The sequence below is a fragment of the Cherax quadricarinatus genome, chromosome 45 (genome assembly GCF_038502225.1).
Source record: "Cherax quadricarinatus isolate ZL_2023a chromosome 45, ASM3850222v1, whole genome shotgun sequence".
Lineage (NCBI taxonomy): Eukaryota > Metazoa > Arthropoda > Malacostraca > Decapoda > Parastacidae > Cherax > Cherax quadricarinatus.
In genome coordinates, this window is record NC_091336.1 from 25,521,692 (window position 1) to 25,540,402 (window position 18,711).

The 18,711-nt window shown below is 36.9% G+C and overlaps 1 protein-coding gene across 1 annotated transcript in view; it reads left to right on the forward strand.

Moving 5' to 3' along the window:
- LOC138854006 (uncharacterized) overlaps positions 1-6,001 on the forward strand; it is a 66,451-nt gene extending 60,450 nt beyond the window's left edge. The window contains exon 5 of the mRNA XM_070094369.1: positions 2,758-6,001. Coding sequence (XP_069950470.1) covers positions 2,758-3,034 — 277 coding nt within the window. The 3' untranslated portion in view covers positions 3,035-6,001. The remainder of the gene's footprint in view (positions 1-2,757) is intronic.
- Positions 6,002-18,711: the final 12,710 nt, after the last annotated feature.

The window sequence follows — 18,711 nt, forward strand, 5'->3', positions numbered from 1 at the left end:
TCCTTTGCACAACTCACCCACAAACTATTCTACCTAAGAAAATTTAAAAATTATTGTTTGTCCAGTGTATTAAATTCTTCCCAAATTCTATTAATTATAAATGGATCTAATTTATATAAACCAAAGGAAATATTCGAATCCGTGTCGCATAGCGCAGTGTTAAAATCTCTTACATGAATAAATAGAGCATTGGAATCTTGTCCAGTTCTAATGCTATATTTATGTTGTTTTAATCTTAGTTCGAGATTTTTACCAGTTTGACCGTAATAAACTTTATCGCAAATTTTACAAGGAATCTTATAGACACATCCATCAGCATTTTGGGGGGAATTCTTTATCAAAAGTTTTTTTTACTGTATCAAGATTTTTGAATACAACTTTAATATTAGTCTTATATATATATAGTTGAATATATTGTATATATAAAAGATATCAATTATATATCATTATATCATATATATCATCTATATATATAAAGTTGAAAGTGAACGTAGAATAATAAAAGAGTAAGGTGATTAGGGTATCAAATTTAAAATGATTAAGATAAAGATAGAAAACTGTCTGTTTTTTATATCAAATTAGGGAGGAGTATGGAAGAAGTGAATGTTTTCAGATACTTGGGAGTTGACGTGTCGGCGGATGGATTTATGAAGGATGAGGTTAATCATAGAACTGATGAGGGAAAAAAGGTGAGTGGTGCGTTGAGGTATATGTGGAGACAAAAAACGTTGTCTATGGAGGCAAAGAAGGGAATGTATGAAAGTATAATAGTACCAACACTCTTATATGAGTGTGAAGCTTGGGTTGTGAACGCAGCAGCAAGGAGGCGGTTGGAGGCAGTGGAGATGAGCTGTCTAAGGGCAATGTGTGGTGTAAATATTATGCAGAGAATTCGGAATGTGGAAATTAGGAGGTGTGGGGTTAATAAAAGTATTAGTCAGAGAGCTGAAGAGGGGTTGTTGAGGTGGTTTGGTCATTTAGAGAGAATGGATCAAAGTAAAATGACTTGGAGAGCATTTAAATCTGTAAGGGAAGGAAGGCGGGGTAGGGGTCGTCCTCGAAAAGGTTGGAAGGAAGGGGCAAGGGAGGTTTTGTGGGCGAGGGGCTTGGACTTCCAGCAGGCGTGTGTGAGCGTGTTCGATAGGAGTGAATGGAGACGAATAGTATTTGGGACCTGACGAGCTGTTGGAGTGTGAGCAGGGTAATATTTAGTGAAGGGATTCAGGGAAACCGGTTATTTTCATATAGCCGGACTTGAGTCCTGGAAATGGGAAGTACAATGCCTGCACTTTAAAGGAGGGGTTTGGGATATTAGCAGTTTGGAGGGATATGTTGTGTATCTTTTTACGTATATGCTTCTAAACTGTTGTATTCTGAGCACCTCTGCAAAAACAGTGATAATGTGTGAGCGTGGTGAAGGTGTTGAATGATTATGAAAGTATTTTCTTTCTGGGGATTTTCTTTCTTTTTGGGTCACCCTGCCTCGGTGGGAGACGGCCGACTTGTTAAAATATATATATATATATATATATATATATATATATATATATATATATATATATACATATATATATATATATATATATATATATATATATATATATATATATATATATATATGTGTGTGTGTGTGTGTGAGTGTGTGTGTGTGTGTGTGTGTGTGTGTGTGTGTGTGTGTCGTGCCGAATAGGTAAAACTTGTCTATTAGCAAGAACTTATTTAAAATTAAGTCCTTTGTATAATTTTCTCTTATATGTTGTTAAGATATATTTTTTTTTCATTTTGTTAATGTAAAAATCAATAATTTTGTATCAAAAGAACCTTAGAAAACTTACCTAACCTTATTATAACAAGCACAATTTAATTTAGCCTAATCCAACTAAATATATTTTAGGTAAGTTAACAATAATTTAATAATAAACGAACATAATGAAATATATTTTTTCGTTTGATTCAGGATGATTTCTACGAAATTACTGCATACACAAATTTTATCTTGCCTTATTCTTCAGGAAGAACCTTGCTATTTAAGCCAAAATAACAAGTTTTACCTATTCGGCACGACATAAATATATGCAATAAGATCACAGTAAACAGGTGATATCACAATATTCAAAACAACCACTGTGAAAAAAATTGCAAATTTCCAAGCCTTTCGTGATTTCTCACATTATCAAGGAACTTAACGGTCACGTCCGGCATTACACCCGTACCATTATAATGCATTTGGGATGGTCAAGGACTCGACTAATATAGCTTAAATTCTTTCCAAATTTTATGAAATCAGTTTTTCAGACTGATTAAATTCTTCCCAAATTTTATTATAAATAAATCAGTTGTCTATAATCGTAAACCAATATTCATATTAAAATCAAAACTACTTTTAATGAAGCTTTTCAATTATATTTCTGTCAACCATAGACTTGTTTGATGGACCTTTCTCGGCCTTTTAAATATCAATTGGATGGTTAAAATCTCGTTCCAGTCACGTTATTGTGCCTTTTTTTATTATTCTCATGAATAAACTGAGCATTAGACTCTTGTCCACGTCTAATGCTGTATTTATATTGTTGTCATCTTAGTTCAAGGCTTACGACAACGTATCGGTTCGACTGGGACCATTTATAAAACGGAACGTCGTCGTAAGCCTCTCTCCCCTATGTGCAGATTATTTGTTTATTGTTCACGTCACCGTATTGTGCCTTTTTGTTCAGTAAGAAAGACTCCTTGTCTCTCAGTTTTCCTTCTCTCCAACAGCATCCGAGCAGCGTTCTTATCGTGTGTGTATGACATGAGCTACCTCAAGTGTGGCAAGACGCAGGCGGTGTTCCTGAAGAAGGTGACGGCTACACTCTCCTACAGCGACATTCACCAGGAGAAATGCAGCAAAGTGAAAGTGAAGCCTAAGACATGTTCCTCAGCTGTCAGCTTCTCTCCCTGTTGCTGCTGCTCCTTACTCCTGTTGCTGTTATCGCTGTTGCTCCTTGTAGGGGCTTGGCAAGGCGGCGGTGGGAGTGATGCGGGTGTTCAGTAGCTCGTGTCTAGAGTTTCTATATAGGTCTTGTTACTACTGAATTGAGAGTCTCTGCCCTGTCTAATGGTACCATGTTTTTTTTCTCTTTTCTTTCCGTTGATACTACTGCTATTGTTGCAACTCCTGCTAATATTACTACTGCTGATACTGCTGCAACTACTACTACTACTATAACTTCTGGTACTATTACTACTGCTGATACTGCTACTACTGTTGCTTCTGCTATTATTACAACTGCTGATTTTTCTGCTACTACTGCTGATTTTTCTGCTACTACTGCTGATTCTTCAATACTACTACTACTACTACTACTTCTATTCCTACTCCTAATACTGCTACTTCTACTATTATTAATGCTACTGTTGATTTTCCTGCAGCTGCTACTGCTACTACTACTACTGCTGCTGCTACTAGTAATAGTAGTACTACTACTACTAACGGTAAAAATAATACAGCGGTTGATACTGTTATTTCCATTATTGTTACTGCAACTACTACCACTTATACTGCTATAGATACCGCTATCACTACTTCAGATACTTCTATTCCTTATACAAATACTGCTACTATGCTGCTGATACCGGTGCTACTACTACTGCTGACACCCATTTCTACTGCTGTTAACGTTGCTACTCCTACTACTGCTAATACTACTACTGAAATTACTACTGCTCCTCCTGCTGACACTGCTAGTACTACTGCAAACCCTGTTGTTATTATTATTAATGATATTGCGACTACTGCTAACAATGATGCTACTACTACTACTACTACTGATACCGCTACTTACTACTGCTGATTATGCTACCACTACTGACACCGCTACTACTACTGCTGCACCTACTACTGCGACTACTACTACTATTACTGTGTTACTAATACTGCTACTACTACTTTTGCTGACAGTGCTAGTATTACGGCTCTTACTGAAGCTTCTGCTACTGATACTGCTACTATGCTACTACTACTGATACTGCTACTATGCTACTACTAATGATACTGCTACTGTGCTACTACTAATGATACTGTTATTATGCTACTACTACTGATAATGTTACTACTACAACTTATGATACTGGTACTGCCACTGCTACGACCTATGGTACTGATGTTACCACTGTTGATAATGTTAATACTTCTGATATTTTTATCACTGAAACAGCTAATTCACTGCTGAAAGTATTACAACTGATAAACTGCTACAGCTGCGTTGCTACTGCTGCTACTATTATTGCTACTACTACTACTACTGATGCTGATACTGGTACTATTGTTGCTGATACTGCTACTGATACTATTACTGCTGACGCTGCTACTTCTGCTATTGATATTGCTGCTAGTACTACAAAACGTACTGCAGATACTAACGCTATTTCAGATGCTGCTACTACTATACTACTGGTGTTGCTGTTATTCGAGGTGCTACTATTGCTATTACTGCTAAAATTACTGTGAATACTGGTACTTTCTCTGATTATACTGTTACCCTTCCTGCTGATGTTGCCATTAATACTGCTACTGCTGCCTTATTCGCGGTTGACAATAATAGATCTTATAATGGCTTCTCCATATACCAATATATTTTTATTGGCCTTTTATTTAATGCAGCGGAGGATCCTGGTGTCGCGTACTTCTTACCCTGGCTACTATGGTTTGCAGTCGTGCAACTAAAATTAACTTGTGTTTGTCAGCCTGGACGTCCTGCCGCTCGAACGAGTGTTTATGAACGAGTGTTTATCTTAAATGTGTGATAAATCAATGTCAAGAGAAGATAGTCATTTTAAATACACAAATCACCCGTACATATGAGAATAAAACTTTTGTCGATGTTTCGGTTAGGCTTGCCACTAACTAGTCACTGTGTTACTAGTTAATGCTCCAAGTCGGATCGAAACATAGCCATAAGTTTCGGTCTCCTGTATGATAGGTATCTGTATACTGTTTCAGTCACAGTATTATGCATTTTTTCTTTCTAGTCATCGTCTCGAATTTTGACAGGCTGCCAGAGTGGCGTGTTAAAGGTGGGTAGCTATTCTTTTATATCAATTATCCGAGAAAGCCCCCTGATGGTAGTAACGATTTGTTGTTCTGGGAGGTTAGGTTAAGTTAGGTAAGATTCGTCGTTTCCTAACGCGGATGTTAATCATATGATGATCCGTCACAAGAGCTTTTGATCATCTGACCGAGGCCTTCTACTGACTTACCGGTCAACTTCTTTAAAAATTAAGATTAGTAACATTCTTTTTCTCTCTCTCCTAAGAGGTGGGCGTCCACAGCTTTCTTAGAGAGAGAGAGAGAGAGAGAGAGAGAGAGAGAGAGAGAGAGAGAGATTCTACGCCCCTCGATAACAAGTATTTTACTCACGTGTCCCTTCGTCAACACAATTAGGTTTGACCCCCAGCACCCGCTGCGATCTCTTTGTGAGGAGAAATGTACATACATGACAGTCAGCCTCATTGGTAATTTCACCGGTAACTAAACAAAAAAATATTTGCTAAGCCAGCATTTACTGGAAATCAAACGACGCGTCAAAATGTACTAATTAAACGCAATTAAGCTTAATAATTATGAATGTAAATTGTCAAGAATAACTTCATTCACAGTTTGTAACACCTGCCTTATATGCACGGCCTTATCACATCTCAAAAACAAAATCCCGCTAGACCCATTATTATTCTGGTTACTTGTAAAATGGACTAATCTACTTCACAATATTCCTTATGGGAACAAATTCGGTCAGTACTGGCACCTGAACATACTTCTGGAGTGAAAAAATATCGTTAACCGGGGGTCCACTGTATTTCTTGACAATTAATGTGTTTAAAGATTATGCTAGAGATAATACTGATTCATTTGATAATACTGATTCATTTGATAATACTGATTCATTTGATAATACTGATTCATTTGATAATACTGATTCATTTGATAATACTGATTCATTTGATAATACTGATTCATTTGATAATACTGATTCATTTGATAATACTGATTCATTTGATAATACTGATTCATTTGATAATACTGATTCATTTGATAATACTGATTCATTTGATAATACTGATTCATTTGATAATACTGATTCATTTGATAATACTGATTCATTTGATAATACTGATTCATTTGATAATACTGATTCATTTGATAATACTGATTCATTTGATAATACTGATTCATTTGATAATACTGATTCATTTGATAATACTGATTCATTTGATAATACTGATTCATTTGATAATACTGATTCATTTGATAATACTGATTCATTTGATAATACTGATTCATTTGATAATACTGATTCATTTGATAATACTGATTCATTTGATAATACTGATTCATTTGATAATACTGATTCATTTGATAATAATGATTCATTTGATAATACTGATTCATTTGATAATACTGATTCATTTGATAATACTGATTCATTTGATAATACTGATTCTTGTGATAATACTGATTCTTGTGATGATACTGATTCACTTGATAATGCTGACTCACATAACAATACTGACTCACATGACAATACTGACTCACAAGATAAACTTTCAGATATTGAAAATTGATTATAAATACCGCGGGAGTTATAATATGAGTTAATATTTCAGGTAAGTCCATATAAAGAACTTAATCTCTGAAGACATCAAGATGAACTTAGTTTTCCAGTTTTTAAATCATCTTAGAACTTATTGTGTATTAAAAACTTGAAGTTAGATTTTATAGGAGAAAATTATGAGCAAAACGTCGATATTATGGAATATCTAATCTTTTTAGTTATTTTCGATTAATATTATTTATTTGTTTATTATTAAAGATTCGCCGGTATTCTCCCGGCCCGGGCCTTTTCCGAGTGGTGGTCCGGCCTTGGCTCCCTCTTTAGGGAGTGTCTGAGACCTAAGTCTCCCATGGGAGGAGGTACAAGTACCTCATTTTTGGGACCAACTGTCCCCAGGCCTAGCCACAAGCTAGGCCTCTCTGGTCTGCCATCCCCGCCCCAAGGGGGCTAATGGGAATGACAGTCTTGTGAGCTGTAAGCTCGGGCTCAGGCACCTACCCTACCCTAGAAGGGCTGGGCATGGTGTCGATTCCGATTAATATATTTTTGAAATCTAGCAATTTTGTGAAATATTGCAAAATAAAACTGTATTGTTTATATATGCAAAAGTATAGTTCTTTGTTTTTTATTTATGTGATTAAATTTCATCCTTTACTAAATAATTTTATTCCCTCCATAAAATTCACAACCGAAAGAGAAAATTCATGTTTATTATGGTATGATTTGTGGAGTTGGTAAAAAATATAAATTATTCAATAAAGTTATTAATGTACACTCTCTTCTGCTTTATTATTCTACATTTTAAAATGGAAATAAAAATGACAAGTTTTTCGTTCATACATTATTAGGGTTTTTTGTGTTTATTTTACCCTCGGCAAAATGAAAATATTTTTTCTTAGCCAAAATGCGCCAAATTATTCAGTGTATATTCTGTTAAATAGGCAAATAAATCATACTGGATTAAAACTAAAAATTCTGTAATAATCCTTCTGCTTTTACTATCTGGATACATGAAAGATTTATAGAAACTATACAGGTGCTTAAGCTAGAAATATATGTGCTTTATATTTCAGAAAAAAATTTAATGAAAGGCAGACTTAAAAATTTCCCTTAGCAACTTACGTACATAAGTATCTCAGATAGAGTAACTTTTCATTAAGTTACGTATAACACAAAGGTATATGTTACCAACAAGTAGTGGGAAAAAACACACCGTTGCAATAACTTTAAGATATGCTTAATGGAAAAGTCTGAATCCTGGGACCTTGGTCACTCAACATGTACATAAGGGTATGATAAGCATTCGCTTAAATCACGAAACGGGTAGGGCTAGAACCCATGGCAAGTGACTCACATACCATGGGTGTTTGCAACTGTGTTATTACGATTTCTTGAGTCATTAGTTTAAATGGCCAGGATGGCTACAGTTTTGAGAAGCCTTTCCAACTATCTGAGGCTAAGCTTTTGTTTTTCCTATTCTAATGTACATTTAGCGAGCTTTATCAAGTCATACGAGGGGCTCCTTCAGTCCATTTACAGACAACAAGATTCACCACGTACCTAGCTGCGCATCACACATGACCTCCTTCAACAACATAAGCTCACTGTTTCTTCTTTATACTGAACTGAAGATGGCTGTGGTGGGCGAAATTTATCGTCAGTAGCTTAATACTCGCATACTTATCTGTTAGTCACTAGATCTTGTGTATTTTCCAAAGAAACCAGTTATGACACAACTCCAATGGAAATAAGGCACTTTGACTTTTTTGGGTTATCCTAGGTTCTCTACACATATGCTGCTATGTATGATAATCTATGTAACTGTATTTGTGTATACCTGAATAAACTTACTTATGTAAGCTTTTTGTTGTGGGTAAAGTGGAAGAAATTGTCAATATTAATTGGTTTTCTGTGGTCTGATATTTAAAGGTGTTTAAGACTGAGAATTCTTATATCAAGGAAGGGTAGCGTGTCTTCCTACTCCATTTCAAGGATGAATTTCATTGAGGGTTCAGTGACTTTATGGACAGTTTGGAGAGTACAGCAGTCATTGAGGACCCACTTTCCATGATGACACTCTGTGGGAAGTGTTCACAGAAGTCAGGAAACTGAATCTGAGGCAGAGTTCGAAAAGATCGATGAAGTCCTGACTATTTAACTTGGAGCTTCAAGTTAAGTTAAATTAAGTAAAGTTACGTTAGTCTACATTAGGTAGCAACGTTAGTTACCTATCTAACGGTAGGTCTAGATTAGGTTAATCTACATTAGGTAGGTAATGTTCAATTAGATTAGGTTGGTGCAGTCACATAGCCAAGCAAACTAATCCTAAACCAATCTGACTTAAGTATTATAAGAAAAACGTTGCGTATAAAATTTTCTAACGCAACTTCAGATTCTGTTTAACCAGACTCATTGTCTCTTGAAATAATAATCACTGTAATTAAAAAAAGATATTAGTGACCTCTCTGTCTCTCCTTCCTAGGAATCATTATTGAAAAAAACTCGAGTAAATCAGTTTTAATCCACCGTATGAATGCCGGCAGCAATAATTAGTCAGCCTTTTCAGATTGTTATTGACTAATTTCATGAAATCTTTAACAAAATATAAAATACGTAAAACTCTGTTCATGATTCAAATGCTCTTTGGCCAGTTTGTTTACTGGGTCGTGCCAAATTATTTAAGTAATTATCCGGGGGTTTGATTTATGGTTCTGTTGCCCAACTTTTATCTCTATGTTGACGGAAGTAATCTCTATTATATATTTCTAAAACTGTAAACTGATTTAGATTCAGGTTCCCTCATTTCACAGTCCATTCCACTTGGCAAGTTGATATTCAAAATTATTCCTGATGTCAATGACTCGTTTTAGTGTTTATTTATTAATAAATATCCCATGTCGTGATTGTGTCTTTTTTCTCTGTTCTTCCAGAATATTTTTTCATTTCATTTTTTGACTGATGTGATCTATCTGTACTGTCCTTTCTATCGTGTTTGCTATATAAGATTTTCACCCTATGCACCGGATTATTACATTGGTCTCTTCTTGCTGCTATTGACGTTGTTAATTCTAGTTATTTTTCCATTAGTACTGTGATCGATTAAAAATTAGTAAATATGCATGGGAAAAATGCTATTTTTTTTTATATTTCCATTTGCATTTCCCACCAAGAGTGCCTCACGAAAGTGACACACTCACACACACACACACACACACACACACACACACACACATGATGGAAGGGTTAGACTCAGAAGTGTCCCTGTTTGCAGATGATGTGAAGTTAATGAGGAGAATTAAATCTGATGAGGACCAGGCAGGACTTCAAAGAGACCTGGACAGACTGGACACCTGGTCCAGCAAATGGCTTCTCGAATTTAATCCTGCCAAATGCAAAGTCATGAAGATAGGGGAAGGGCACAGAAGACCACAGACAGAGTATAGGCTAGGTGGCCAAAGACTGCAAACCTCACTCAAGGAGAAAGATCTTGGGGTGAGTATAACACCGAGCATGTCTCCGGAAGCACACATCAATCAGATAACTGCTGCAGCATATGGGCGCCTGGCAAACCTGAGAACAGCATTCCGATACCTTAGTAAGGAATCATTCAAGACACTGTACACCGTGTATGTCAGGCCCATACTGGAGTATGCAGCACCTGTTTGGAACCCGCACTTGATAAAGCACGTCAAGAAACTAGAGAAAGTACAAAGGTTTGCGACAAGGTTAGTTCCAGAGCTAAGGGGAATGTCCTATGAAGAAAGATTAAGGGAAATCGGCCTGACGACACTGGAGGACAGGAGAGTCAGGGGAGACATGATAACGACATATAAAATACTGCGTGGAATAGACAAGGTGGACAAAGACAGGATGGTCCAGGGAGGGGACACAGAAACAAGAGGCCACAATTGGAAGTTGAAGACACAAATGAGTCAGAGAGATAGTAGGAAGTATTTCTTCAGTCATAGAGTTGTAAGGCAGTGGAATAGCCAAGAAAATGACGTAGTGGAGGCAGGAACCATACACAGTTTTAAGACGAGGTTTGATAAAGCTCATGGAGCGGGGAGAGAGAGGGCCCAGTAGCAACCGGTGAAGAGGCGGGGCCAGGAGCTAAGACTCGACCCCTGCAACCACAAATAGGTGAGTACAAATAGGTGAGTACACACACACACACACACACACACACACACACACACACACACACACACACACACACACACACACACACACACACACACACACACACACATACACACACAAAGCATTTAGATTATCCTTGTTTATTATTCTCCCTAAATATTTGTGACAGAAGAATGCACAGAACTAAACAGAAAATTTGGGGAGATATTCACAGACAAAGAATAATAACAGATAACACGGTAACAGCGGATCAACTCACAATAGAAAAAAATACAAACAGAGGAAGAAACGAAGATACCAAATGACTAAGAACCTAACTCCAGGGGTACTGAAAGAATAAGAACCACCACTGTGAAAGCCTATCCCGAAGTCGATGGAGCCGAGACAATTACCGGAGAGCTAATTTAATCTCATTATTTAACGAGGAGAGGCAGGCAGGAGGCTCTAAACTACAGGTTAAATCACTTAAGTGTATTTTTATTGCCGAAGGGGGAAAATTGCCGTTAGGGTGACCTTCAAGAACAGGTATGAAAGAGCTTGGGAGGTTGCTGAGGTTGCTGTTTACTTATTGTCAGTCAAGTAATTTAAAGAAACAAGACCAAGAGCTGATTCTCGACTCCTTGAAACACAGCTCTGTGAAACGTGTTTAAAGAAGAAACACAAAAAAGTGAAAATAAATTATTCAGTGTTTTCTTGTACCTTATTAATGAGCTATTTCAAGATGCCAAAAATTAGCTTGTACCAGTTTTTTCTTACTGAGAGATTCACTGTTAATCTCTAATGGATGTGAGACAGCAGCGAGAAGGCGAGCAGTGAATCACAATTTCTCCTCCTTTTTCTTACCTATTCTTCGTTTTCATCTTGTGTAAGGAATTCCAGCCTCACACTGGCTGGGTGGTGATAGTGACGGTAATAATTGCTTGAGTTGTTGTGGCGATGGTGGTGGTTATTATGGCTGTAGTGGTGCTGGTAGAGGTGGTGATGATGACTTTGGTAGTAGAGGTGGTACCATTAACACTATCAGTACCATCATCACTATCACCACGATCATCAACACCATCACTCCTCAACCAGTCACCACAAATGCTTCAGCTCCACTCTCAGCTTACTTCACTACACTCTCAACCATCATCACCACCACAATCAACACTATTCTTATAATCACCACCCTAATTGCCATCAGTATTATCACCCTCACCACCATCAACACCGTCACTGATGTTCCCCGCTATCCTTAATTCCTCACATCGGCCTAACATTACATAGTTCCTCAGACACGCTACTAATGGCTCCTACAACCCGTCCAAACATGCAGTTAGAATGAAGTGCATAAGACACTGTTATATCTTGATAAAGGTTTCCCTGTAAACATAATGACTTTCACACTGTCACCTTAGAGTGGTGACCATATCCACAAATTCTGCTTCTATCCACATCTACTACACTAGATCCCCCCATAGGCGTGACCCACATGCGGTGGGCCCTACCCACATGCGGCCACATATTCAACTACCGCATCGCCCTTGGCTCCAATATCACAATTTCCATCTTCTTGCCTCTATTTAGGATTGATAACGGTTGCTGTACAGGCGAAATATCTTTCAGTAAAGATATCCATGTGCAACTTGTTAGTATTACATAGTTGGTCTGACATTTTCCTTAAGAATATTACGATAAGATGATAATGTGCAATATTCCTGTGCAATAGGCCTGTGTAGGTAAGGATATTATTATACTTTCTCTATATTGAAAATATTGACCAAACACTAAAGGAAAAATAAATAGTAATTATAAATAATAATAATAATAATAATAATAATAATAATAATAATAAGAAGAAGAAGAAGAAGAAGAAGAAGAAGAAGAAGAAGAAGAAGAAGAAGAAGATAAAAAAAAGAAGAAGAAAAAAGAAGGAAGCTTAATACAAGTCTTTCCTGATCAACATATCAAATAAAAATTGCAGTTTCCAGAAACGTAATTGGTCGTTTTTGTAGCTAACAAGGTCATTCCAAGAGTGGACGAGGAAGAAGGGGAGAGAGAAAAGTAAAAACGACTCCTCCAGGGTCTCGTTATGCCTCTAACAAGGAGCTCCATCGGTAGTTCAGGGAAGCCCCATTGCGGGATACATGTGTAGTTAAAAGTTCAGCAACAGAAAAATCTACCTTATTAAAACTGTTTGGTGGTGTATGGAAACCACTAGCATGGTAAACTGGAAGACTGAATGGTGTTGGTGGTGTGTGTCAGCCATTACCATGGTAAACTGGAAGACTGGATGGTGTTGGTGGTGTGTGTCAGCCATTACCATGGTAAACTGGAAGACTGTATGGTGTTGGTGGTGTGTGTCAGCCATTACCATGGTAAACTGGAAGACTGGATGTTGGTGGTGTGTGTCAACGACTACCATGGTAAACTGGAAGACTGGATGTTGGTGGTGTGTCAACCACTACCTTGGTAAACAGGATGGTGGTGTGGGAAATCAGACAAGGTGATTGATTTTGAAATCAGACAAGTTTACTGATTTCCCGAAACCGTCAGCCTCTTTAGTTTTTGGAAAAGGGGGGGGGAGGTAGCGTGAGATGCGTTTGTTTAAGGGTAGGCAGTAAAACCACACATATTCCTACACCCTTCGTGACCACATTCCTTAAATTATAAGACTAATATAATGACGAAGCCTCTATAGACTTATATTTATACTAAGTTAGAGTTAGATATAGAGTAATTTAGTTTAGTATCAACGATCCCATCCTACACAAATTAACAACAGTGGGCATTCACTCATACCGCCCACCAGCACTCACAACCTACCCATGCCACTCGCCAATAAGCTTGTGTAACGAAGATAGTGTAGGTAGGTGAACTAACTCTGCCTAGTGACACCAGTCTCCTCTTTTGATACAAGAGCTTAGTTCAAGCGAGGACGACTTCCCCTCACTTTGTTATACCTAGGCTTGCTCAATGAAGAACACTGCCCTTCACTGTTACACCACCTAGCTACAGGACCGCTGATCTTGTAAGCAAAGCAGAGTGTTGTAAGGAGACTCGTACACCTATCTCACAGTGTTCCTAACTGACGGTAAGTACTTGTTGACAACACTGTTGATTGCGCATTTATATGTTTATTATTGAGCATTGCCCACGTGTGTAAGGTCCACCCATTATCCTGCAGATCACCCAGAAAGACAACGTCACCCAGCATACACTACCCTGTGTTGAATCAGGGATAAGCAATCCAGTTATCTGAGAATGGGATGGCCGGTTGCTCGACTGGATTCAACTAACGGCCTGAATAGATAATTAACTGATCCGTCATACACCCACATACACCTATTCTACACAGGTGGTGCGTCACAACCACTGCCATGGTAAAGAGAAAGGTTGTGTGTGGGGGAGGGGGGTGACAAGCACTAGCACGGTATACTGGAAAGCTGGATGTATGTATGTGTGTGTGTATATATATATATATATATATATATATATATATATATATATATATATATATATATATATATATATATATATGCAAGGAGTTCGCGAGAGCAGGCGAAATATACACAAACACTGATCTCTGGCTGAAGGAGACTCGAACCTACGAACCTTAGGACAAGGTACGCAGTGCTTTACCAATCTACCCACACTGGACAATACCTTGGCGTGTAGCTTGCGCTACACGTTTGATCCAAGGCAGCCTGCTCTCGCGAATTCCTTGCATTGTTAAAATCTCTAGTAAGGCTGATGCATGCAGGGGATGAGATGAAAAGCTGTAAGCCTTCTCCCTGAAAGCTGGCTGCCTTGGATCAAACGTGTAGCGCAAGCTACACGCCAAGGTATTGTCCAGTGCCTATTTGGCACGACATATATATATATATATATATATATATATATATATATATATATATATATATATATATATATATATATATATATATATATATATATATATATATATATATATATACATATATATATATATATATATATATATATATATATATATATATATATATATATATAAACTTCTCTTTCACTTTCTGGAAGGCGAGGAGGACCAACTTACTTGGCTATACTTTCCTTTGTGAAGAATTTACATATTTTCAACTGTCTTCCTCGTGGATTATTTTACTTATCGTTCTCGTTCTTAAGGATTTTTTTCTTGGTAACCTGTCCTCTCTGAGCAGGGAGAGAGTTGACCTAGTAGCTACCAGCGAAGAGGCTGGACCAGGAGCTGTGGCTACCCCTATAATCACACACGCAGGCAGTGATCCTCCTGTGTGTGTCTGTGACGTATGCAAATAGGAGACAACAGATAGGAGCGGAATCTTGGTCTGGACTCTTGGTCACACAACTCCATACTCGAGTTCACCCTCATTTAATATCTAGTTGTGAGAATGGGAAAGTGCGGGAATGCCCAGGCAATGAATACTGAATAGGAAGAGAAAGACTTCAGACCCGAGGGCAATTTTATTTTTATTTTTTTTTTAAGCAAACCTGAAACAAAGCAAATCTTATAAGGTGCACATCAGTAGAACATCGGTGACTTATGAGTGTGAAACTGTAGTAACAGCAGAAGAAGCATCTTTTGGCGAGCAGTGTCAAAGGCAATGGTAGAGAGAAGGTTACAGAGATCTTGTGGTAGAGCCACAAGATCTCTGTAACCTTCTCTCTACCATTGCCTTTGACACTGCTCACCTGAATACACAAATTCATTCTTCTAAACTACAGAAGAAGCATCTTTATTATTATAGGTACACGATGTTCCGTGTACCTCCAATGAACTTTCTCAAGTGAATCAAGTGAGACTAGTTTGAGAATATTCACTACATACGAACGAAATGTCGTACTTTTAACTATAAAGGTTCTCTGTTTGCTTGAGACTTTTAACGATTTTCTACTTTCGCAATTTAAATCGTGGAACCTCATGAGAAAAACAGGGAGAACTGACACAGGATGAGAGAGGTAAAATCTCTCTCAACATTGTGAATGGCTGAATTGACCTCAAAAATATATTACACTCTCACTATGACTTGTGACGTGAAAGGACTACATATAAAAAATACTTCATATATTTAGTCCAAATTGAGTTTTTTTTCAGACAATTCTTGACATATACGAATTGAGATGAGATCTAAATGTCAGCATATACCACTGGGAGAAGATTGGGCTGCCTGCCTGGCGGCAGGTCAGACAATCTGATATTTCTGACTTGTATATAACACTGGGTCGTTGATTCCCACAAGCAACTGCAGTGACAACAGGCATCAGAGAAAGTGTAAGTGAACTACGCCTATACCAAGGATGAAAGAAAATAATTAATATATATATATATATATATATATATATATATATATATATATATATATATATATATATATATATATATATATAAATATATACATATATACATATATATATATATATATATATATATATATATATATATATATATATATATATATATATATATATATATATATATATATATATATATATATGTGCAATAAGATCACAGTAAACAGGTGATTTCAGAATATGCAAAACAACCACTCTGAAAGAATAGAGAAATTCCAAGCGCTTTCGTGACTACTCACATTATCAAGGAACATTATTATAGTTCCTTGATAATGTGAGTAGTCACGAATGCGCTTGGAATTTCTCTATTCTTTCAGAGTGGATTTTTGCATATATATATATATATATATATATATATATATATATATATATATATATATATATATATATATATATATATATATATATATATATATATATATATATATATATATATATATATATATATATATGTACTCACCTATACTCACCTATTTGTGGTTGCAGGGGTCGAGTCATACCTCCTGACCCCTGTGTGTGTGTGTGTGTGTGTGTGTGTGTGTGTGTGTGTGTGTACATATATATATATATATATATATATATATATATATATATATATATATATATATATATATATATATATATATATATATATATACAGTGGAACCTCGGCTTACGAATTTAATCCGTTCCGTGACCTCGTTCGTATCCCGATTTGTTCGTATGCTGAGTCAATTTTCCTTATTTAAATTAACTGACAAGGCATTAATCCGTTCCAGCGGAATTCCTGCTCTTAGGAGGCACAACAAAATACTTCAATATGATGTTAATATCAACTCTACAGCTTATTTACATATCACAATTAATCTAATTTCACCATCACTCAAGGAATGCACAACAGGAGGATGACAAAGATGATCCCATGTATCAAAAATCTTCCCTGTGAGGATAGACTGAGGCCTTGAATCTGCACTCTCTCGAAAGGCGTAGAATTAAGGGGAATATGATCGAGGTGTATAAATGGAAAACAGGAATAAATAAAGGGGATGTAAATAGCGTGCCGAAAATTTCCAGGAAAGACAGGACTCGCAGCAATGGTTTCAAGTTGGAAAAATTCAGATTCAGAAAGGATATAGGAAAGCACTGGTTTGGTAATAGAGTTGTGGATGAGTGGAACAAACTCCCGAGTACAGTTATTCAGGCTAAAACGTTGTGTAGTTTTAAAAATAGGTTAGATAATTACATGAGTGGGTGTGGGTGGGTGTGAGTTGGACCTGACTAGCTTGTGCTGCTGGGTCTGGTGCCGTGCTCCTTCCGTGAGTGAAGGTGACCAGACTGGGTGGGTCATTGGGCTAATCCAGGGGGGTGGTGGATCATTGAGCTAATCCGGGGGGGGGGACATGGACCGTCTACGCATGGGTCAGTAGGCCTGTTGCAGTGTTCCTTCTTTCTTATGTTCTTATGTTCATTGCCAGTGTTCAGCATTTCTTCGATATCAGCTTCCTGTAACTCCATTAGCACACAGTCAAGATGAGTAAATAGAATTGTCAACGCTTATTGCTTGGGTATGCTTATTCTGTTAGTGGGTTGAATCTGTGAAGGACCTGCCTAATATGGGTCAACAGGCCTACTGCATTGTTTCTCCTTTCTAATCTTATTATGTACCCACGACAAAAATCATACCCATCCCCTCCCAATATATATATATATATATATATATATATATATATATATATATATATATATATATATATATATATTTATATATATATATATATATATATATATATATATATATATATAAAGGTAAGAGGAAAAGACAGGAAAAAGAAGAAGCAAGAAAGAAAAGGAAAAATAGGAAGCGGAGAAAAAAAAGAAAATACAGATAAAAGAAGCGAAGAAAATAGAGAAAAAGATGATGATGGTGATGATGATGATGAAATGGGCGAGGCTATTGTAGGCAACCACTGAACCCATGGTAGGGAGGGAGGATGGTAAGAGAGTGCCAGACAATGAGAATTATCAAGGCAAGAGTTAAGGTGGGATGCTGAGAACAAGGTCAGGCTGGGAGGGATGCTTCATGACGTGGCGGCTCAGGCTGACTCTGACAAGCCAAAAGATCACTTCCTCTTGCTCTCTCTCTCTCTCTCTCTCTCTCTCTCTCTGTTTCTCTCTCTCACCCTTTCGCTCTTCTTCTGTTTCATTTCCCAGCGTATCCAGCACCCTGGGGTGCTGGCGAAGGAATTAGACATCATCCCTTTCTTGGACCAAACCTGACTGTCTTCTGTTCCCCAGTGCTTTGAGGCCACCACTGGCTTAAGACTTTTTCTTGAATATATTAATAATAATACTAATAATACTAATAATAATAGTAATAATAATAATAATAATAATAATAATAATAATAATAATAATAATAATAATAATAATAATAATAATAATAATAATAATAACCTTACCTTTGACAGTTTTCTGTCCCCTGTATCGGCAAAAGTTGACCCTTCAATTTTCTCCCACAATTATCTCCTATCTCCACGAGGCAGACATTACAAAACTGAATGTGAATTACAGAAGTGTTTACACTGCGTGTATGATTAAAGTAAAACTCTCTCATTCACTTTGTGTATTTTGCACTATCTTCCAATTATTAAGTTGT